Here is a 23,401-nt window from a genome sequence, read left to right as displayed (position 1 = left end):
CACTGCCATCTCTAACTGACCCGACAATCTGGGCCATCGGAGGCCAGGGAAGGACCAGAAGAGCTCCACGCATGGCCACACCCAGAGGTCACTCTGTCCCCAAGGTTCAGATCTGCACTCCTCCGCTCTTATTTGCCACAGAGCCTGGTACATATCAGATGCTCAGCCAACCCTCTGCCCAAGAGAACACAGGCGCCCGAGATTTCCTAAGGTATCAGGAGCCAGCAGGGAACAAGGCTGGACTCAAAAGCTGACATGAGCCCTGCCGCCTTAGTAGAGACGGGAGACCCAGGGAAGGCGGGGGGATTCTCTGCGTCGTGGCACAGCGGGGAGTACCAGGGCCATTGCAGCCGCGCAGCCGAGCCCTCCGGGCGTCCGAGCGGCCCACCTGATGATGCAGCACTGGTCGCGGCTGTTGCGCTGCATGTTGAAGTAGCAATTGTCGGCGATGGCAAAGATGTGGGGGGGCATCTCGCCGATCTTCTTGTTGGTGTACTGGCGGATGTGCTCGGGCGAGTAGATGGACAGCAGCTGGTAGGGGTTCACGGCCACCAGGATGGAGCCCGTGTACGTCTGCGGGCAGCAGGGAGGAAGGGGCGTTGAGGACTGCCATGTGGGAGGCCGTGCCCTGCTCCACAGCCCTTTGGGGCCCGCGTGCAGACCCTGCCTCCTCGGGAGCTGGGCTGGGCCTCCAGACCAGCTTGGGGCTGGCTCACGCTCAGGGGTGCAGGGGAAGGGAGGAGAGACCTGGGGTGAGAGGGAGACAGGGTTCCTAGCCTCGCTCTTCCTTTCTGTATTGTCAAATGAGCACCAGAGAGCTGCCTCGGAAGGCTAAGGCAGTCCGTGTACTGTGAAACCCACAGCACGCTGGGGCCTCAAATCCTGGCTCCCGGGCCTGCACCCCCAGCTTTTGGAGGGAAATTCGGATACAGGAGCCCATCCCGAGGGGAGGCTGAGCTGCTGGGGGAGCGGGGGGGAGCGGCCCCGTACTCGGCGGCACGGGGCACCTCCCACCGACCAGGCTGGCAGCAGCAGGGCCCTACACGCCTCATACAGCTTTCTGAGGGCTTTCCCCTCTTGGGCTTCTTGGTCCATGCACAGAGTGGCCATTCATGGTGAGACCCACTGCTGCGGGCTGGGCCCTGCCACACACAGGGACAGCGTGGCCTGGCCCTCCTGCCACCAGGGCAGCCGGAGACACTGAAGGGTTCCTCCTCCCTCTCTCACTGGCAACTCAAGCTTGAAAAGGTCAGGCCCTGCCTATAATTGGCATGGAGGTATGGACATCTGGGGCTGACAGGGCCAGAGGAAAAATGTGCCCATGCAAGGGAGGTGACAGCAGGGCCACCCCCTCCCACGCAGGGCTCCGTGCACCCCCCCCCCCCCAGGGCCGCAGCCCTGTCCCAGCAGCCTCAGCCCAAGGCGGCCATGCGAGGAAAGCAGGGCTGTGGGTACCACATTCTGGGGAACAGCCCGGGGCTCCTGTTCTGGCGCTGGCCCCCCAGGCTGGGAGACGTGGCCAGACCCCCCCTTCTCTGGGGCCAGGAAGAGTCTCCTCTCCCACAAGCCGCCTCCTCCACGTGACCACAGCCAGCAGCAGCGGACACTCCCTGCCGATGAGCGAGGGTGCAGCCCGGGCCCAAGCAGGAAGAGCCAGGGTGGGCAGGAGGCCGCAGCGGGGCAGCCAGACCAAGCAAAGCAGCAGGACCACCCTGGGTGCTGTCTGCACCCCACTCACCCGCCCTCCACAGCTGGTCTGCGGTGTCACGTGTCAGGCAGGAGGAAAGGGAGCCGGTGAGCAGACAACCGACAACACCCCACATCGCCTGGGGTTCCCCATACTCGCAGGTCAGAGCCTGCAGCCCCCAGCCACGGGGCCCTGCCCCACGGGAACCAGCTGGACAGTGGTGTCTGGGGCCACCGAAGGGGCCCACATCAGATGGGGAATCAGCTACAGGGAGCACTCTGCCTGTCTGTAAAAGGAGATGATTGCCAGCGCCATGGCTCAACAGGCTAATCCTCTGCCTTGCGGCGCCGGCACACCAGGTTCTAGTCCCGGTCGGGGCACTGGATTCTGTCCTGGTTGCCCCTCTTCCAGGCCAGCTCTCTGCTGTGGCCCGGGAGTGCAGAGGAGGATGGCCCAAGTGCTTGGGCCCTGCACCCCATGGGAGACCAGGATAAGCACCCTGGCTCCTGCCTTTGGATCAGCGCGGTGCGCCAGCCGCAGCGCACTGGCCACGGCAGCCATTGGAGGGTGAACCAATGGCAAAGGAAGACCTTTCTCTCTCTCTCTCTCTCTCACTGTCCACTCTGCCTGTAAAAAAAAAAAAAAAAAGGAGGTGATTGACATCCACCTCCCATGGCTGTTACAGAAACTGAAGGGCAGAGAACCAGCCTTTCCGGGTACCTGGGGCACCAGTGCCACCCCCCTGTGCAGACGGTGAGGCTCAGCCGCCCAGCTCGTGATCAGCAGGTACAGGTGGCTGAGCCCACACCGGCATCTGCGACCCTCCCTCAGACAAGGGGGAGGCTGGGAGCGCAGCTCGAGGCGGGGGTGGTGGCAGACGGTCGTCAGCAGGCACTGAGCACAGAGGCGTGAAAGGGAGCGACATTCCGGAGGTCTGCTGGGGAAAGCTCACCCTGGGACCAGAAATGGCAGAGTCTCTGAGGCTGCCTCAGCCCTAATGACCAGCCCGCGGGAGGGGTGAGGGCCAGACAGAGCCGGCCCTGAGAGGCGAGGACACTGCCAGAGACGGACGCCATGAGACTTCCTGGGGCTGGGACGGGACTCGGCTCCCACCCACAGCTCCCCTGGCCCTCTTCCACTCTGCCCTCACCCCAGCAGGTCCTCCTGAGCACGAGGCCCTGCGGTTCCCTGCCTCCTGGGTGTCCCCCAGCACGGAGGGCTCAGCCACCTGCCCAAGCTGGCCTAGGGTGCCACCACCACCCTCCACCCTGGGCAGCCCCTGGGCACTGCTCCCCTTCTGTCCCTGTGTGGCCACCTCCCTGGCCGTGTCTCAGCTGACCACTGCAGACCCCTTCCACGGGCTCCCAGCTTCCCTGCCATCTGCCCTCTGCTGAGGGGGAGGGGCGAGGCTCTAAACGCATGCACACCCCCCCACACACACATACATGCACACATACACACACCACACATGTGCACACACGCAGACACCACACATGCACACACATACACATGCATACACCACACATGTGCACACCTACACCACACCTGCACACATGCGCACACGTGTGTACACAGACGCCGCACATGCATATACACACATGTCCACATACACACCACACATGTACACACATGTCCACATACACACTACACATGTGCACACATGTATGCATACACACCACACATGCATGCACACACACAGACACACTCACACAGGTGAACACATGCACACACTCACAGTCTTTCCTACCCTTGGAGAACTGATGGAGAATAGTGTCACTTTCTCTGTGATCATGTTCCAGCCTGCAGCATATCTATCCATTCCCAAACGCATCATACACTGAGGCCTCTCCCCAGTGCAGAGAGCAGACCGATGCCCTCACTGGTCACCTGGCGCGCCCGCGCCCCCTGATCAGACAGCAGAACTGAGCCTTAGTTCCCCAGTAAAGGGGGGGATGTGCCTGGGACATACAGGAGAGAGGCAGGGCTTGGGATGAGCCAGGGACCTCGGTACGGGAGCCCCAGCGCTGGTCTCTCCCGGAAGGCACCTGCGAGACCTGCGGGGCTGGCAGCTGGGGTGGTGGAAGAGTACGGCGGCTAGGCCAGCGCTGGCAGGGAGGTCCTGGCCCTCTTGTGCCTCAGTGCCCACAGCCCCTTCAGGCTCAGCACTGCTCGCTGAGCCCTGTGGCCCCTCTTTCTAAGGGGCCAGCCCAGCAGAGGCCCCTGCTCTGTTCTCCAGTAACAAACGCCTGTGGAGCACAGGGCAGAGGTGAGGACTGGGGGAGGGGCGGGGGGGTGGTAAAGGACCATTTCCAGGCCAAGGACAGAGCCCAGGTCCTCATGGGGCCCCGAGTCTCCAAGTCAAGATCAAGAGGCCTCTTTGAGACCAGAAGGAAGGGGCAGGAACCAATTCTACCTGCAGTTCCACCTCTTCCAGGGAGCCCCCAGGCCTGCAAAACTGGGGGCTTTCCTTAGCGTCCAGCAGGCCAAGGAGACCAAAAGCACCTCCTAGGACTCCCACACCTTCCCATGGTGACCGGGGCACTCACCCCAGGGCCGCGCCCAAGAGAAGGCTGAGCCCAGACAGGGCCAAGGACCCCCAAAGCCACATCCAACATCGGGTCCCAGTCCCGCATCTCCCAGAGCAGGCCCCCAGCCTCTGTCCGGCACCAGGGAGCCCTGGGTCCCAGCAGCCTGGCCCCTGCTTCCTACAGGACCCAGGGACAACTGCCAGCCTCTTGGACCACTCAGTGAGGGGTTTGGAGGCATCCCTAGGCCCCTCCCTCATTCTGGGGGCCCGGGCTGAGTGCAGCCCTGGGACACTGCCTGGGGCTCCTGGTGCAGGCCACTCGGCTCAGGGATACATCGTGAGGCTGCGGGCAGCCTTGGTAATGCGAGGACATCACAGGCGTATGGGCTGTGTCCAAGGTAACCTGACCCACAAAGTGACAGGTGTTGCCATGGTGAGGGACAGGCATGGTTTCTGGGCGGGACTCCAGGCCTTGCTCTCACGGTACCTTGTCCGCCAAGCCACAGCATCACAGACTCAGCAGGCCCCGGCCACCCCTTTGAGCCTGCAAGGATTGAGCGTGGGTCCCGGGACCCACAGCTGCCATAGCTTGGTTCCTGGCCAGGAGGCCCTGACAAGCAGCAGGTGGCAGGTGGCTCAGGTGGACTCTTCCTTGGTCCCTGTCAGAAAGGCTACAGCTGAGCACCCCTGAAAGGCACATGGTGCAAATTCGAGGGCTCTCTGGAGCACCCACAAGCCTCTGGAATCAGTCTTTGATCCCCCAGAGAGGACAGGTCACGCTCCAAGGAGAGAAAGCCAGGGCAACCCCAGCCGGCAGCGACCAGCTCAGCACAGCCCCGATCTCAGGTGCAGCTTCACTGCTCTGGGGTGGCCGAGCCACCTGTCTCCCCCTCTTCCATACGGCCTGTTTTTGCCTTGATTCAGCCCAGAAACTCCCCACAGATGAGGAACAAAACCGCCTGCAGAATCACCAAACCAAGCACTCCACGCCTCCTGGGGGTTCCCAGACACCCACCTGCGGGCTCCTGGGTGGGGAAACTCCCATGGCAACCAGCACCTCCCTGGGAAGGGGTCCCTGGCTCCCCGGACAGGAGAGCTGGCCTTGAGTTGGGACACACGGCCAATGACGGGGGATCTGCCCTGCCAGTCACCACTCTGGGCGGGTGGATTGGCAGTCTCTCTGCTTACCTACAAGGGGACTTCAAAAAGTGTGCAGAAAAAAACAAAGTTCCGGGGTGGTCATTTAACCTAGTGCGTTTCACATGCCTGTGTCCCATACAGCAGAACCCGGGTCCAGCTCCTGGTTCCAGCCTCCTGCTGAGGCAGGCTCTGGAAGCAGCAGTGGCAGCTCAAGGAGCTCTGGGAGCCAGGGTCCAGCCTCCCACAGAAGCCCTGGAACCATGGCCCCCCACTGCCTGCTCGAGAGGCCGTCAGCCACCCTCCCTCCCCTGAGGCGTGGGGGCTCCCGAGGAGGCTGTGCCTGGCCCATGGTGTCCATGCAATAGGCACATCAAGGCGCTTTGCAGGGAGCCCTTTGGCCCCCACACCACCCCACTCCCTCGTCCCCCATCCCTTGCTCAGAGGAGGCAGAGCGCAGGTGGCACCTCCAGGTACGGGGACATCACCCAGCCAGTGGGGTGGAGCTGCCGCGGTAGCATGGGCAGGGTCACCCCCTGTGTCTCAGGCGCACTGGGCCCCCCAGACTCTTCCAGCCCCAGCTTTCCCTGTTGCTTCAAGGTCCTGACAACCTGAGTGGCACTGTGTCGCTTGCTGCCCTGGCCAGTTCCTGCCTCCAGCCCTCTATCACACAGCGCCCCCTCCTGAATTCCATCTCACCCAGCCAGTCTCACCCAGCACCAGGGGCCTGTCCACCCTTGCCCCTGTGCCGCCCCGAACTCCCCACCCCCACAGAGCCGCCTCAGCACTTCTCTCAGGCCCGCATCATCCCACACCTGTGTGCCCTGGCCTCAGAGTGTCCCCACAGGGGCCTGCTCTGGGCCACGCGATGCAGCCCTGGCTGCCCAAGGGGCTTGCTCCTGTCCCCACCTGCTTGCATGGCCTTGGCTTCCTTCACCGGGGGCTGCCTGAGGGTGGGGCCGGGTCAAGGCCATGCAGTGACCAGCACACAGCTCTGGGCCTGGCTACCCATGGTGGGGATCCGCCCCCCTTCTGTGAAATGCAGCTACCGGACTAGGGCCGCAGTTCTCAGAGCAGGGACAAAGACCCCCGGGGGAGTCTGGGAGGCTGCCTCTCCCCAGACACAGGTCCACGAGGCCTGGCGCTCCCCATTCAGCGCCACCAAACATCAGCATCTGCACGGGAAGCAGACGTGATAGTCTGGCAGTCTGCTAGCAAACCCAGCATTGCCGAGGTGTGAACTTGGAAAGCAAGGCTAATCTTCTAACTCTTCTTTATTTTGGCAAATGTAATTATTTTTCATAAAATGTCATCTTTGTTATCCTATTGACGATTTTCAATGCATACTTTTCAAGTTCTCAGTTGTAACTTCTGACACGGTAAATATCAGTAGATAACCCCTCAAAAACACAAGCCCTTTGGGGTCCCCCATAATTCTGGGGACTTGTAATGGTTGCTGTGGCCAGTGAGCGCGACCACTCCGTGGGTTCTGCTGCTCTCCAGGTCGCCCTCGTGGGGTCACTACCCTGGCTCAGTGAGGCGGGTGGAAGACAGTGGGGGTGGGGGGACTGGCTTGAGGTGCGGAGGAGCGCTTCCCTGCTCTGGGCCCTGCTGAGGACCCAGGCTCCTCATCCACCCTCCCCCAGGCCGTGAGGACCCCGAGGCAGGCCCCAGGCCCCAGCAAACACCCAGTGGCAGCGGCTCCCAGCTCCTGGGCAAAGCGCTAAGCCTCTCACTGCTGCCCAGAGGTTTCCAGGCTTACAGAGGCACAAATGCCCCCTTCACACAAACCCCACAGGAGGAGGAGGAGCCACAGGACCTGCAGCTGCAGGTGAGCCCTCTGGAGGCGGGGCCTGTGGCCGCAGGCGGGGCCACGGCTGCACTCACATAGATGAGGTGCTCCCGGTAGCGGATGAGCAGGTTTCGCAGGATGCCCGCCTCGTTGAGGTCGCCCAGGCGGATCATGTCCTCCACGCCGTGCACAGACGTGGGGTGCATGGGCTTGATGTGCGTGGCACTCTGCGGGGAGATCCAGTGCTCCTGTGGGGCAAAGGTTGCTCGTGTTAGCTCACTCTCCTAGCTGAGGCTGCAGGGTGAGCGGCAGCGGGGGCGGGAGCCCAGTTCTGTGCAACCCATGGCCAAAGTCTGCCAGCTCTAGGCAGGTTGACTCTTCTAGGATACTGCCGCCCCCCCAACCCCCCAGGTCACCTCCTTCTCTTGGGGGACCCTCCCCACCACATGAGCGACATTAAGGGGAACAGAGTGGCCCAGTGACTTTGCAGGAGGGAATGGAACATGGAATAATTGGAGTCAGCCTTGCTTCAAATCCAGGCTCCCAGGAACAAATGCATACAAAGTAATTCCCAACAGTGCCCGTGTAAACCAGCAGACGCCCAGAGGGGGCTGCTGGGGCTCAGTGGCCAGGGCCCATCCCTCTGGGGTTGTGACACTGGCGCTGAGATCACTGTAAGAGGTGGGGGTGGGAATTCCAGGCCAAGGGAGCAGCAAGGCCTCTGCGGCTGGCAAAGGCTCGGCCCCGCCCAGGAGAGCCAGGAGGCGGGGCGGCGGCAGAAGCATGGGAGGGGGGGGGGGGGCTGGGATACATTTCACAGGGCTTGCTGATGACTTGTGTGGGCCCCAGGTGAAGGTTGAGCAGCTGTGAGCTGAGCGGAGGGAAGTCTGGGGTCGCCACCCTTCCCAGTTTCCTACTGCTGCCTGTACCACCCCTGCGCCCCATGGTGGCAGGGGGGAAGAGAGCACAGGCTCCCCAAGCCTGCAGAGCCCTGGTTTTCTCCCACACTGGGAGCCTCCCCTCCCTGGGCCTAACCTGTGCCACAGCCGAGGGCAGCCCCCACAGTCCTGCCAACCCCAAGGGCCAGGACCCAGGAGCCTCATCCCAGGCAGGCACTCCACTTCCCCAAATGCCACTGCGACTTTGCTCACTGCGCTCTGCACCTGCTGCCTACTCAGCGGGGAGACTGAGCCCCAGGGTGGCCCAGTGCAGAAGGCCGCCCACCCCCATGCCCACCTGTGCACCTCAGGCCAGTGCCTTGTACTGGAGTCAGGCACACATGGTGTGCCAGGGAGCCCTGATGGGTGGTGACTGCTGGGGACCAGGTCTGAACCAGAGGACAAGTCCCAGTCATGGAGAGACCCCCCAGGAGGCTGCAGACTGAGCAGGGTGGGGCCTGCCTGAGGCTCTCCGAGGGATCAGGCCAGCCGGAGGCCACAGATCAGTTTCCCTGGCATTTTCCGGCACCTCCTGGACCAAGAGCATTTCAGTCCAGGTCGGGCCCTCACGCAGGCCCACCTGGACTTTCCAATCCAGTGTGGAACATTCCTTCCTCCCGGGTACCTGTTCTTGATAAAAGTTGATCCGACCGGAAAATTCCCTCTGCTTGGTCCTCACGTCTTGACTCAACCCTAGGCCCATTGTAGCCCAGAGGAGAGAGAGAGCTCACCGGCGGCTGTCTAGCTTCCCCACTTGACCCTGACCTTGGGTCCCCAGTGTCGCCCTTGATGTTTTAAGGGGCAGCTCAGGCACTGCAGGGCCCTGGATCCCTGGAGCATGTCACCTTACCTGCCTGAGCTGCCACACCCTCACCTATGAAAGAGGAAGGACCCTACCCCTACCCCCACCCCCGCTGTGTGGCAGATGCTGGGGACTGACAGATGCAGTGACCGAGCTTGGTTTACAGTTCTCTCCGGCCAGGCCTATAAAGCCAGTGCTGGGTACTGTGCTCCATTCTACAAATAGATACTGGGGCTGGCGCTGGGGTGTGGCAGGTTAAGCCGTGAGTCCCAGCTGCTCTGCTCCCAATCCAGCTCCCTGCTAATGCGTCTGGAGATACAGTGCAAGACGGCCTGAGTGCTTGGGTCCTGGTACCCACCTGGGAGACCCAGACACAGCCCCAGGTTCCGGTCTTCAGTCTGGCCCCAACCTGGCTATTGTGGCCATTTGGGAGGTGAGTCAGTAGATAGAAGATTGATCTTTCTCTCTCCCTCTCATTCTCTCTACCCCCCATCACTCTGCCTGTTACCAACGGAAGGAAGACCTTTCTCTCTGTCTCTCTCTCTCACTGTCTAACTCTGCCTGTCAAAAAATAAATAAATAAATGACTCTATAAAAAGAAGATAGATGACCTCATTTGCTCCTCAGGGTACCCCCAATAGAGAATTCCTGACCCATTTCCAGGGGTCAGTCACACGCAGAGGGAAGAGGCCGAGCCTCTGCCTGCGATGGCTCCTGGCTGAGGTCAGCACCCTCAGGTGAAGGTGCCCAGCACCTGCGCCACAGGCCAAGGGGAACCAGGGAAGCAGGTGATGCATACAGATAAAGGAATGACAGAGGGCCGGCGCCGTGGCTTAACAGGCTAATCCTCTGCCTTGCGGCGCCGGCGCACTGGGTTCTAGTCCCGGTCGGGGCGCCGGATTCTATCCCGGTTGCCCCTCGTCCAGGCCAGCTCTCTGCTATGGCCCGGGAAGGCAGTGGAGGATGGCCCAAGTCCTTGGGCCCTGCACCCGCATGGGAGACCAGGAGAAGCACCTGGCTCCTGGCTTCGGATAAGCATGATGTGCCGGCCGCAGTGGCCATTGGAGGGTGAACCAATGGCAAAAAGGAAGACCTTTCTCTCTGTCTCTCTCTCTCTCACTGTCCACTCTGCCTGTCAAAAAAAAAAAAAAAAAAAAAAGGAATGACAGGGAGAGGGGCAGCCAGAGCTTGGGGTCACCTTGGCTAATAGCCAATCCCAGGGCCTGGAAGTGTTTGGTAAAGATCTGACCTGTGGCTGAGCTTGGAGAGACAGGGCCACTGTGCTCTGTCGAGGGTATGGATGGCCATGGGCGTGGCCTGGACAGTCAGAGCCCGAGGAGTCCTCCAAGGCCTGAGTCATAACCTTCCATTCATTCATTCATTCATTCACTCACTCATGGAGGAAGCCTTTTCCAAGAACTTCCACTGCCATACCCGCTGTTGATTCTGGGAACCCAAGTGACTGGCCTGGTGCCTGCTCGCAGGTTGTTAGGCATCTGAGGGAGGATGGAGGGGCAGAGGGGGATGGCTTGGAGTGGAGGGGGCAGGAATAGCCTGTGGAGGAGGGGCCAGAAGCCCGGAGCCAACACCACCAAAGTCAGACCCCAGCTCCCTCACCTGAGCCCCCAGCAGCCACGCTCCAGCCCTCGGGCAGCCCCCACCCTCAGGGCCTTGGATAGGGGCGACAAGGGAGGGCTCCTTCAGGATCCAGTGACAGAGTTACAGGATGCCATCTGACTGCAACATGACCCAGGAGAAACTGAAGCCTGCAGAGTCCCTGGTCCCCTCCGGGAAGGGGGGAGCCCAGGCAAGCTCGTGGGCCTGTCTGTGCACCACCCGACCTGTGTCTGCAACCTCACAGCGGCTTCCTGGAGGGCCCTGCCCTGGGGCCTCGGGAACAAGTCTGAGGCGCTCTGTTCTGGAGCCCAGGGGACAAAAGCCTGCTGCACAGAACTCGAGACCCACAGCCACCATTGAGGTGTACAGAGAAAACTCGGGCGGAGAGCCCAGAGGTCCTGGCTTCCGATCCCAGCACCTCCACTTACAGCTGTGGGCTAGCCACATGGACCCTCCTTGTGCCTCAGTTTCCCCATGAGGTAACAGTTACAACCCTCCCCGCCTTTCAGATACGCCGTGAACATCCAAAGGCAGAACTTGGATGAAAGAGCTTTGTAAACCCTGAGGGCCACAGGGCTACGTGTGGTGTACCTGCCCACTGCACATCCACACCCAGGCCTTGAGGGTCCTGAGCCCTCCCCTGATGCCCAGCACAGCCTGTTTCCAACTTGCAGTCCGCTCTTTTTTCTGATCCTCTCCCTTCAGACCAGGAGGCAAAAACAGGGACTCCATGTTACCCCTATGTCCCCAGTGCCTGGCATAGCACTGGTACAGCCCAAATTAAACTGGAACTGAAATCTTGCTGGCATGTTCTTGCCCCGCCCCCCCAGGCTGCAACCATCTGCTCTGCATTGCGTCTACATGTCTACATGTGTGTGCCACACACGCACACGCCTTCCAGGTGCACCTGTGCCCAGAGGCCCCAGGGCAGGCCTTGCCCTCAGACCTTCCTTCGCTACTCAAGTCCTCCCCATGACTGCCTACAAGACCTGCACTGCCTTGCCTTCTGGGCCGAGAGAGAGGGGGTTAGGACCAACTCCTAGAGCCACGTCGGGGGACAATGAACATGCATGAGGCCGTAGCCTATCAGAGCATAACTAACTTAAGCTTACGGACCAACGCTAACTTGTCAAGGTGCTCTGCATGTGTGATTGCAGCAACTCTGTAGCACAGCTACTCATGCCCCCCTTTTACAGAGCTGGAAACTGAGGCTCAGAAGGGTCAGAGACCTGGCCAGGGCTGCAGGGCCCATAAGTGGGCAAGGTGGGACCGGGATGCAATCTGTCTGACCACACAGCACCCTTGTGCGTGAGGAGCGCCCAGCCCAACGTCACTCCAAGCACACGTGACTGGAATACCCGGTGCAGTGACGTGCAGGAGGAAACAGAACATGCAGCCTGGCCTGGGGAGGTACTCTCTTGGCAGGGCGCCAGAGCTCCATGGAAGAGGGGAGGGGTTCTCTCTCGGTGGGCACCAGAACTCCATGAGGGGCAGCAGGGGCTCAGGCACTGCCTCCATCCTCTGAGGGCAGGATGCTGCCTGGCGCCCGGCTGGGGCCGCTGCCAGCCTGCGGTCCCCCTGGGCTGGGTGACAGAGGGGCCGACTCACGTTGCCTTCATCGTCCACCACCTGGATCTGCCCAGAGTCACAGAGCTTCACCACCGCCCCGATGGGCACGTCGAACTCCTGCCCAGACCTCAGGTCCATCCACACGTAGTCCCCCTGTGGGTGAGAGAGAGTCCCAGGCCAGGTGAGCAGCCAGGGGCACGAGGCTCCGTTTTGGGCAGCCATAGACCCACCTCTGCCCCCACCAGAGGCCTGGTGCCAAACTACCACCTGCTGCCAGGCCCCGGCCTGCGTGCTCATGCGGCTCACTACCGCCTCTGTGGCGGCAGCCAGTGTTCTCCCCGTGTTACAGTGGGGAAGCAGAGCTCACAGAGTGGCGCAGCCTTGGGCCCAGGCCCGTGCGAGCCAAGGCTCTCCCCAGGGCTCTGCACCCTGCGTGTATACGACAGACTCCCTGGAGTTCAGGCAGAGACACTGAACCACCCAAACCACATCTTTGCTGGCCTCGAGGAGGTTGGGCCAGAGGACACCCAGGGTCACCATCAAAGCCAGTGGTGTGTTCTGTGCTGGGCCCAGGGTGAGCTCAGCCATACTGCCTCCTGGCTCGTGGGGGCGCTCCCAACCTTGACGGGCAGGGTGCCGCTTGTGTGTCCCCTGCAGCAACCAGCTCTTGTTACATACCCAGGACTAATAGGACTTGAATCTAAACTCAAGAGTCAAAGTGACGGACCTAGGACAAGCACGTTCAGTGCCGTGATGCCCTACCAACATGTCCTGGGCACCTGCTGACGATGAATCGCTATGTGGGGAGTCGAGCGGAGATGATGGAGTCTACGTTCTCATTGAGAAAATAAGCAACAGAGCCACGTGATCACTTTGGATACTGGTGAGCGCCGGGAGGACAGTGCGCCAAGACAGAGCCAGCCGACCTGGGGCTGGGCGGTCAGATAAGCCACTCTGCAGAGGACATTTCTGAGCGGAGACTGGAAGGGCAAGCAGCAGTCCTGCAGAGGGCAGGGGGAGTAACTGGCCAGCAAGAATGTCAAGGGCAAAGGACCTGGAGAGGGAGGTCAGAGAGAGGGGCCCGGCCCGGAACACAGAGGCCCTTGTTGGCCTCAGGGGTAAAGGGTTGAATTTTCTTCTAATCTTAGAAAAGTCTTCCTCTGGGGCTGGTTCCTAAACCTCCCTGGAGTGTGGGAGAACACAGACTTTCTAACAAAAATATAACTTAATATCAAAGAACAATGAGAAACGAAACTGCTGATAAAAAGAATTCACAATGGAGCGAACCCGGGGGAGCGCCCAGGCCCAGGCCCTGCTCGGACTCGGCTGAGCCGCTAACCTCGCTCCACTACAGGGAGGAGTGGACTCAGTGAGTCACAGGCCAACCTGCGCTGTCTCAGCCGCCGCCTGCCCCCAGCAGCCTCTCCGGGCCCTCACTTCGTAGAAATGGGAGGGGAGACACAGGCTGGGCCCTGCCCGAGCTTCCTCCCCGGAAAGAGCGAGCTGGAGAGGAGACCTGGGGCTTCCTGAACATCCGCCGTGGCCCTGGGGCTCCATGGGCTGCTTGGCTCACCTGCTCCTCTCCTCCAGGGACGCCCACCCCTGCACAGACCCAGTGCAAATGACCTCGCCTTGGCCGTCTCCTTCCCGGTTAATTCCTTCCTAAAGTCAAGCGTGCAGAGTGCCCACTACTGCCCGGCCCCTCTGACTCCAGGCCGGAATGGAGCAGGAGGCGCACAGTGCCCGGGGAGGGCAGGGCCGCCGCAAGGCGAGCCGGGCCTTGTGAGCCACAGGCAGGAGCTGGGTTTGCCGTCACGTGAGACAGGAAGCCGAGGAGGTGGCCTGACAGATGGACCTTTGCGCTCTGGCTGCTGGACCGAGCCTGGAGCCGTCCCATGGGGCCCCACGGCCAGCCCCGCCCCGAGCTACATCTGCTGGGGTTGGAGTCTCTCACCTGTGAGTCCTCAGCGCCCGGCAGAGCAGCATCCGTGAGAGGAAGGGCGAAGGGTGGGGTATGTGTGAGAGGGTGTGAGTGTGTGGAGTCTGTGGAGCTGTGTGCGACACACACACACACACACACACGTGTGCTCCAGAGGCCAGGGCCTTTGACAGAGCTGGGGCTGAAGCCCACCCCAGATCCTGGTCAGCACGGGAAGCACTGCTAGGGTCCCTGGGTCTAGGTGGCCCCTAGGCCCAAAAGGCAAGCTGTCCCTGGAAGAACAGAGGATAACCCCAATCCTACTGAAACCTCCTGCGAGCAGGTGCAGAGGCTCAGAGATGCCAAGTGAGGAACCTAGGGCCACCCAGCAAGCAGCAGTGGCCTCTAAGCAAGGGCTGTCATCCGGAGGGCGTGGCTTAACTGGCTCTGCTCTAGGTGGGAGCTTGCAGACAGAGTTTCCCAGGGCAGCTAAGAGCTCCACAGGGAATCCTGGGGCCCCGGAAGCCCTGAGGGGAGGGCTCCTGTGGCCCAGGGAAAGTCCTTGGAGCAGCAGGCTGCAGCCAGGAAGTGAGGCCCAAAGCCGGAAGGGAACTTGGCCGCGGTCACTGGCCCAGCAGTGACATAGGGGTCTGTGCAGGAGGAAGCCAGGACCCCAAAGTGGGGGGTTCGAGAGCCGCTGGGAGGGTGAGGGGACGAAGAGAGGAAGGAAGGCGTGAACGCCTCAGCCGCTTTGGGGGGCAGGAGGAGGGAGGCGAGGGGAGGAGACTGGACACAGGCTCTAATCCCACCAGCCCTCGCCTCCCCAAGACAGTCCCCAGCCCACCGTGACTGCGCCGGGCCCCAGTTTGAGCACCATGGCCAGAAAGGCAACAACTCAGCAACAGCATCACATACTATGAGGGACGCCCCGCCCCGCGTCAGAGATGGCTCTTGTGACACGGCCCGTGTGGCAAGAGCAGATGGTCTCCCTGCCCCTACATGCTGACTTCCCAGCATGGGCTGTCTCAGTGTTCTCACGGTACCCCCCAAGCCTCAGGAGAGCCAGCACACAGCCACAGTAAACACACATCAAGAGAGCCACGTTCTTGGGGCCGGCACTGTGGCACAGCAGGCTAAGCCACCACCTGCAACACAGACATCGTATATGCGTCCTGGTTCAAGTCCCCACTGCTCCACTTCCAATCCAGCTCCCTGCTAATGCACCTGAGAAACCAGCAGAAGATGGCCCAAGTCCTTGGGCCCCTGCCACCCACGTGCGAGACCCAGAAACTCCTGGCTCCTGGCTTCGACCTGGCCCAGCCTAGGCCGTTGCAGCCATCTGGGGAGTAACAAACAAACAAATTTCTCTCTCTCTCCCTCTGTAACTCTACCTTTCAAAATATAACAAAATAAACCTTAAGGAAAAAAGAACCACTGAAAACAAAAGAGGTCTGGGTTCTTGCCCCAGAGCTGTCACTAACGCTGTGTGACTTTAGGTGAGTTATTCAGCCTCTCTGGGTAGCAGTTTTCTCCAGACTTAAAGGAGAGGAGTGCGTGTACAGCCAATAGTCCCTTGCAAATGCCAGCTGTCCTTGCTCTCCGTGTCTGTCTCCCAGCACCAGCCTGGCCCTGCCTGCCTCTTCCCTCCTCTGGGACCTTAGCTCCACTCTGTGCAATGAGAAGGAGCCTGTCTCTGGATGGCGCCCTCATTTCTCTCCATTGTCACCACGGGACACTGGTTTTTATTTTCCCAGGTGGGAAGCGTAAGCCAAATGTCCACCAGACAGGCCTATGTGTGGGGAGCGGTGCACAGGAGCTGGCTGGCCTCTCAGGCCTGCCTGCGCGCCTCTAGGCGCTCCCTGCCGGGGGGGACCCCAGCACCAGACCCTCCCACCTGCGGAGGGGTGGCCAAAGCCGAGGTCGCTCTGCAGGTGGGAGAGCCCATGCAGCATCTTGGGACCTCTTTTGCGCGGGCCCTCCTGTGCGATTCCTGATAGGCAAGGAAACTGAGGCCCCCTGGGGAAGGTCCGGAGAGCACCCTCCCCCATTCGGGCCCGGGCCTCACCGGCAGGACCGCAAAAGTCTTGAAGGCCTGGTTCAGGCTGCGCACGAGCGCCCATTTGCCGGACTGCGGAGCGCGCTCCTCGGCGGGGTCGGGGTCGGCAGGCCCAGCGGGGGACTCCATGGCCCGGAGGGTCCGGCGGAGGCTCAAGGCTCCGGCTCCCTAATTCACCTAATCCGTGCGCGCGGCGCCCGCCGGGGAACCCTAAACCGGGCCATCTGCCGCGGGCCCATGGCAACGGCGGCTTAGGTGACGCCTGGCACGCAGATCGGGGAGGGGGCGCCAGCGGCGGGACCCCAGGCAGCCGCCGGACTCCAGGGCCCAGGGAGAACGTGGCACCTGCACTTGACTCTGCCTGCAGCTTGGAAGAAAACCAGCGCTTTCTATGGAAGGAAACTACACAGCCTGGAAATTTTTAAGACGAAAGAGAAGGTGGGCCAAAGAGCTTTCTGGTTCTGTGGCCGCCGGCGGCTAAAACCTTTCTTCTAGGGGTAAGCCCTGGGTAGCCCGTCCTCCTCACCCAGCCCAAGGTCACCCGTGCAGGGGGTGTCTGGTGGGCAGGAGAGGCCACTGAGGCTTGGCAGGTGTCTCTTGGATCCCCCAGGGCAGCAAGCCTGAGGACTGCTCAGAGCTCACCCTGCAGTGGGCAGTGCCGGGCTCCCGTGGCCTGGCACCTGTGCAGGGCGGGCAACTGGCTCCCGTGCATGCTGGGCTGGGAGCCAGAGGCTACCCAGCAGTCTAGAGGGCCTGGCCGGTGCAGGCCTTGGCACTCTCCTCCCACGGTCTGGTGCTTCCTTCTCCTTGCTTATCTGAGTCCACCTCCCCTCCTTCCTCCTTCCCCCTCTTATCTCCTCAAGGCCCCTGACAGCATTGTCTGGAATCCTGAAAGCCACCCCCTGCCCAAACCCCAGCAAATAAACAGTGTCTGTGGGGTGGGGGATGGGGTGCTGAGGACAGAGACGGCACAGAGCTGCCCAGGCTGCACCAGCCTTAGGGACATCAGGGCGTGACCCCAGCACAGGGCGAGCTGGCTGCAGCGACTCCCGCCCACTTCCTCTACTCTCCTGGGGACTTTGCTGTCAGGAGAGGTCCTTTCCCCGGTCAAGGCCAGAACCACAGCACCTGCTCACTGGAATCCCCTGGACTAGGAACCAGACCCTGGAACCCAGGAGGCACTGGTGGACTTCCGGGCATTCTTCCTCGAAGCCCCCAGCCCAGGGAGGGCAGACCCAGAGGCAGATAAGGGAGGAAGCCCCAGATAGTGGACAGCACGGCATGGCTGCTGGGCGCCTGAACTCTGGAGCCAGATGGCTTAGGTTTGATCCCTGCTCAGCTTCTCACAAGCCGGGTCACCGCCCTGTGCCTTTGTGGCGTCGTCTGTGTGAGTGTGAAACAGCTGGAGGGACTTGGCTACAGGAGCTAAGTACTGGGGAAGACCCAGAGAAGGCAACCCTGGGCAGGGGACAAAGGGTGCAGGCACTGTGGAAGACAGGATGGCAGTTCCCAAAAAATGAAAAATAGCGTCACCACGTGAGCCAGCAATTCCTTCAGGGCAAATGTTCAGAAGGGTCGAAAGCAGGGTTTCGGGGAGACAGCTGCACACCCCTGTTCACGGCGGACATGTGCAAGCAGCCGCAGCGTCCCCAGACACATGAATGGCCGAGGGGCGGAGCATGCCTGGAACAGTGTCCTGCCAGTCACAAAAGCCCAGATTGCAGGTGACTGGGCTTCCAGGAGGTGCGGGCGGGAGGGAGGGCGCCAGGGCCTGGGGCTGCAGGGTTACTGTTTAGTGGATCAGGGTCTGGCTTTCCGAGATGAGAAGAGTTACGGAGATGCGCGATGGCGGCGGTTGTGCGAGTGTAGGAGTGTGCATTATGCCACTGGCCTGTGCACTCAACAGTGGTCCATTCTGTTGTGCGTAGTTTATAACAGAATATTAGAAAAATAAGTGGAAGCTCGAACTACTCAGGGAAGAAGAGCAACACTGACAAAAGTAACTGCGTAGGTGAGTGCACAAGCCAGCGTGCTGAGGTCGTGGCGTTTGCTAACTCGTCTTTCCCTCCCTGTGAGATTTAAAGATGAGCACTTACAATGACAGATCAAGCTAGCTGAGTCACACGCGATGTATAAAGATGTGATTTGTGACAACATAAAGGGAGAGGGATGGGGCAGCCAGCACAATCTTTAAATACTGTTGAAGCTAACTTTGTCTTAAACGACACTGCTGCAAATTTAAGATAATTATAAACTTAAAGAAACCATTAAGGAAAAATATATACAGAAGAGGAAATCAAACCAGAACATCAGAAAAAAAAAAAAAAAAGAAACACCAAAAAAGCCAGCTGTGGAGAAATTGAGGGGGAAATTTATCTACAAGACACCTAGAAAACAAATAGCAAAATAGTATTTTTTCTCTTATCAATGATTACCTTAAAAAGTAAATATATTGAGAGTCCAGTGTTGTGGCACAGGTTAAACCACCACCTGTGACGACAACATCCCAAAAGAGCACTGGTTCAAGCCCTGGCTGCTCCACTTCTGGTCCAGTTCCCTGCTAATACACCTGGGAAAGCAGCCGAATATGGTCCAATTACTCAGGCCCCTGTATCCACAAAGGAGACCCGGAAGAAGCTCCTGGCTTCATCTTGGCCCAGCCCCTGCTGTTGCAGCCATTTGAGGAGTGAACCAGTAAATGGAAGATTTCCTTTCCCTCTCTCTCTCTGTTTTTCACATAAGTAGAATAAATACTTTTTTAAAAAAAATTAAGATCAATAGGGGCCAGCATTGTGGCATAGCAGGTAAAGCTGTCACCCATATGGGTGCCAGTTCAAGTCCTCAAGGCAGCCCCCATTCTGATCCAGGTCACTGTTAATGGCCTGGGAAAAGCAGCAGAAGATGGCCCAAGTGCTTGTGCCCCTGCCACCTGGGAGACCTGGAAGGAGTTCTGGCTACAGCCTGGCTCAGTCCCCGCCATTGTAGCCATCTAGGGAGTGAACCAGTGAGTAGAAGTGTGCTTCTCCCCCCCCCCCCCGCCCCTCTGTGTAACTCTGACTTTCAAATAAATAAATAAATCTTTTTTTAAGGGAAGTAGAGTGGACCTCTAATCAAAAGACAAATTGGCAAAATTGACTTACAAAACAAATTTTTTTAAAAAAACAGCTATATGTTGCCTGCAAGAAATCCATTTTGGATCCAAATGGGGTCAGGGCAGAAGGATTTTATGCAAATGGCATTCCATGCAAACAATACGCAAAGGAGAGCCAGGCTGTCTATACCAGAGTCAGGCAAAGCAGACGTTGAGTCAGAAACTGTTCCAAGAGACAACAAAGGGCATCTATTTTAGTGAAAGTGTCAACCCCAATGTCACCATCACACACAGATTTATCTTCCAACCTCCCCCTGCCCACAAATCAGGGTCAAGTATAGGCAGTCCCCACGCTGGCCCCGCCTCAGAGATGGAAATCAGGTCAGACTGAAAGATGGGGTCATGTCACCAGCAAGCCCTGGGTTCTTGTTCCTACCCTGGCCCTGCTGGCCTCGCATCCCTAGGCAAGGCCGTCTCCCAGAGACCCCACCCCCTTCCAGGCTCCCACCCTCCTGGATGCCCTCTCCCAGGCAGGGCAGAAGCCTGCCCATTCCCAGGCTCCCCCGGGGCCCCCTTGCCGGGTCTCTGGTGGTCTCCGCAGTGGAGTTCCTCCGGGGCAGGAACAGTCCCTTTCCCTCTGCATGCTTTGTGTTCAGCCTGGCAGAGGAGGGGCCCGGGGCCCTTTGCCGGGGGGTGAGAATGTGGCTGGAGGACACACCTGGCATCCCCAGGCACCCCCAGCCCACTCCCAGGACTGTCAGCACGGTGGGTCTGCTCAGACCGCCAAGGGATCCCTAAGAAAGAGCCCATGTTCTGCACTTGCCACCCTGCACTGGCCATCTGACCCTCCTTCCCCAAGCACTGTGCCCTACACAGCAGCCCCCAACTCCTCCTTTTCCTGACAGCCGGCTCCCTTCCCCATCAGGTCAGGGTCAGAGCTGCTTATGGTATCTGGACCTGCCCCAGGCTACATTCCAATTAGCCTCCCTGAGCCACAGTCCCTACCTCATAGCCCTGTGGGATAAAATGAGACCATGCATAGACTGCCTAGCAAACAGGAGGATCACCATGGAGGCTGTGAATAATAAGATTCTTTCTCATGAGTGAAGAGATTTGTGCTCTTAGGCCATCTTTCTGAAGCTATCTGCTGTGTCTGGCATTCTGTGGGGCTTAGAAGGGCTAGGAGGATGGATGGATGGATAGAAGAATTGGTGGGTACATGGGTGGTTGGATAGATTGGTAGATGGATGGATAGATGGATGGATGGATGGTTGATGGGTAGAGGGATCAGTGGGTGCATGGATGCATAATGGATGGATGGATGGATTGGTGGGTGCAAGGGTGGTTGGATAAATGGGTGGATGGACAGATGGGTGGGTGGGTGGCTGGGTAGAAGATGGCTGAATGGATAGACGGATGGGTAGACGGATGATTGATGGTGGATGGACAAAGGACAGAGGAATGAATCTTTGTCACTGATTTGTTCCACATAAGGACCTCTCCCATCTTAGTCTTTGAGCTCTCAAACTTTGTTTTAATCACAACAAAAGTGAAAGACGGTTATGGGTAGGGGAATGCCACATACAGGAACACTGTTGTATCCCTTCTTCACCAGTAGTCATGGCAGCTCACATCTGCTGGGCACTGCATCAAGCAGAAGCTTGCATTTGCTATTTGAATCTCAGACGTTCCTATGGGGCAGGCACCACTGTTAGCCCTTACTTAGCGATAAGGCAAATGGGTAATTTGTTTACAGCCACATAACTAGAAAGTGATGGAGCCGGGGTTCATAACCAGTCCATCAGACCAGATGAGTGAGTGATCCAATGCAGTCATTCAGCTCCAAGCTCCATGTCTGAGGGGCAGGGCCTGCAGCTGAGTAGACAGTGGCACGTGGATGAAGCCTGCCCATCGCTTCCAGAACTGACTGGGAGACCCCAGGGAGGAAGGGAAAGAGGTAGACCGTGTGTGACCCAGATGGTGTGAGCCAATCAGGGAAGGCTCCCTGAACGAAGGGGCTGAACTGAGGCCTGGGTAGACGAGCGAGAAGGGGAGGCTAAGCCTTGCATGGGGCAAGGGAGGGCTGGGGCCGGGGGTGGGGGGAGCAGAAGTACTGTCTCAAGCAGCAGCCCCGGGAGTAGCGGCTCATCCTCCTGTCACAGAGAGAAACTGAGGCTCGGGGGGCGGAGTCACAGGCCCAGAGCCTCCCACTCATCAGTAGCAAGGCCCACGTGGAGCCTGGATGCCTGGGCTCTGCCCTGCGGGACTATAGAGCTGGTTGACACCCACCTCAGAGCTATGACACTTCTGGGGACAAAAGTAACAGAAAAGTACTTTCTGTTGGAGGGCTGGGCAGAGCTGGGCGCACCTGCTAACACCTGCTCCCAGTAGCAGCCGCCCGCACGATGGGGTGGGCCGGCATTCACAGGAGGCAGGAGGGGCAGGGGCTGGAGGTGGTCCAGTGAGCCAGAGACCCTCCTCACAATCCCGAGGGCCAGACCGGGCCCAGGCCCTCCCTCCTGGGGGCTGTCCTCACCCACACAGCAAACTCGGTGCTGGTGCCTTTCTTTGTAACATAGACCCCAGCCATCTGTAACCAGCCCTTGAACGGGTCGCATGCCAAGGGACTCTAGAAGGGGTCCCTCCAGTCCCCAGGACAAGAGGTGGTCCTCATCCTGCCCTGGAGCCTGCCTGCCCCCCAACACAGCCCCCCCCACACACACACACACAGCACGCTGGCCCCTGGTGGCCCAGTGGCTGCAGGACAGGCTGCTACGTTAGTCTCTGGTGGGCCTGGAGGCTGGGCCGCTCCTGAAGGAGCCCTCACGGTGCCTGCCCCCACCAGCTCGCAGGCCCCAGGCCAGGCCCACCTGGCTCAGTGCCCACATTCCGTGCTTGCACTCTGGGACCAGGAGCTCATTAGGATTCAGGCTGATCACGGGGAAGGCCTGAGGGTCAGAGGCTGCTGTAGCCCTGGGCAGGAAGACTCAGCTAGGGGCGGGGGTGGGGGGCCTCTGGTGCTTCCCATGAACCCCTGGGGGGTTGCACTCAGGCCACGGGGACCCCCTCACCATGCCCCCAGGTCCTCAGGGTCAGCTGGGCTCAGGTCTGCAGTAGCCCTGTCACCTACCCTTTCCCCTTCTCCAGGGACTTCCCACATTTGTGTCTTTGCACCTGCTGTCCCACTGCCTTGGATGCCCAGATTCAGAGACGTGGAGAAAGCAGGCATTTCTGCCCAGCAGGGTGGGTTGGCTGGAGAAGGAAGCCGTGCAGACACACAGCAGGTGCGACCAGCCCAGGCCTCGCAGCCGGCTTCTGCGGACCAAGTAGGGGTTTTCCGAGAGAAAGGACTGGGGTGATGTTCACGGTCAAGTGGGCAGATGAGAGGATACGGCCCAGGGACCCGATGAGCCCCTCAGCAACTGGCCCTGGCTCCGAGGGCACAGATGGGGGCGGTGGGAGTAGGAGTGGGCGGCACTCACCCGCTGAAGGATCACCATGGTCCTGCGTCAGATGCCCCGGCTGTCCGGCCGGCCAGGTGCAGTTCTGCAGGGAGAGACCATGTCAAGCCTGGGAGCAGGCAGCTGGCCCTCGCGGCCTTCTGGCTGGGGTCAGCTGGGCTCCTCCCCAAGCCCCAGCCCCTCCCCCCGGAGGGAACCCTCGCTGGCTTTTCTCCCTCTGGCCACAGCCCAGCCCGCGTGACCTGAGCCTCAGCCGCCGTTGCCAGCTCTGCTGCCCAGGGCAGCTGAGCTCTTCTCTCGGCCACTGTCATTCAGAAATTCCCAAAGGGCTCCTAGAAAGTCACAAGTCTAGCCCCACCCCGAACATATGGGCCAGAGGGCCCAGAGAGGGAGCAACACTTGCCCAGTGTCACACAGCACGGCAGGGCAAGTGCAGGTCTAGGACTGGGCATCCAACCTCCTAGCTCAGAGCTGCCCAGGAGTATGGGTGATGGCAGCCTGGCCTGCAGGGAGCCCAGGGCGGAGCGTGACCTGCTCACAGCACTGCTGGACTGCAGCCCCTCCAGACCACCCACTTCCTGCAGGATGGAGGGGCGACACCCCCAGCCTGGCTTTTCCAGCCCAGCAGGAGCGTACGTACCCCTGCTGACGTGCCAGCCTGTTCTCTCCCTGTCCCCATCTTGCTCGGACCATTCTCTGGTCTCACTACTCCAGCTCTTTACCTATGCTGACCCCCATCTGAAATTGTGCCTGGCTAACTCCAGCCACGAGCCGTGGCTCTGTTCAGACAGCATCGGGCCTCTGCT

At 60.0% G+C, this 23,401-nt stretch overlaps 1 protein-coding gene across 3 annotated transcripts in view; it reads right to left on the bottom strand.

The window, feature by feature from the left end:
• Positions 1-12,219, bottom strand: part of MYO7A (myosin VIIA) — a 57,450-nt gene extending 45,231 nt beyond the window's left edge. For all 3 annotated transcript variants that reach the window (XM_062198269.1, XM_062198270.1, XM_062198271.1), the window contains exons 1-3: positions 12,109-12,219; positions 7,239-7,391; positions 389-573 (exon numbers count right to left, since the gene is read on the bottom strand). In XM_062198269.1, coding sequence (XP_062054253.1) covers positions 389-573; positions 7,239-7,391; positions 12,109-12,207 — 437 coding nt within the window. In that variant the 5' untranslated portion in view covers positions 12,208-12,219. The remainder of the gene's footprint in view (positions 1-388; positions 574-7,238; positions 7,392-12,108) is intronic.
• Between the last annotated feature and the right edge of the window lie 11,182 nt (positions 12,220-23,401).

This window comes from Lepus europaeus, chromosome 7 (genome assembly GCF_033115175.1).
Source record: "Lepus europaeus isolate LE1 chromosome 7, mLepTim1.pri, whole genome shotgun sequence".
NCBI classification, from domain to species: domain Eukaryota; kingdom Metazoa; phylum Chordata; class Mammalia; order Lagomorpha; family Leporidae; genus Lepus; species Lepus europaeus.
This window is presented reverse-complemented; position numbering and strand designations above follow the sequence as displayed.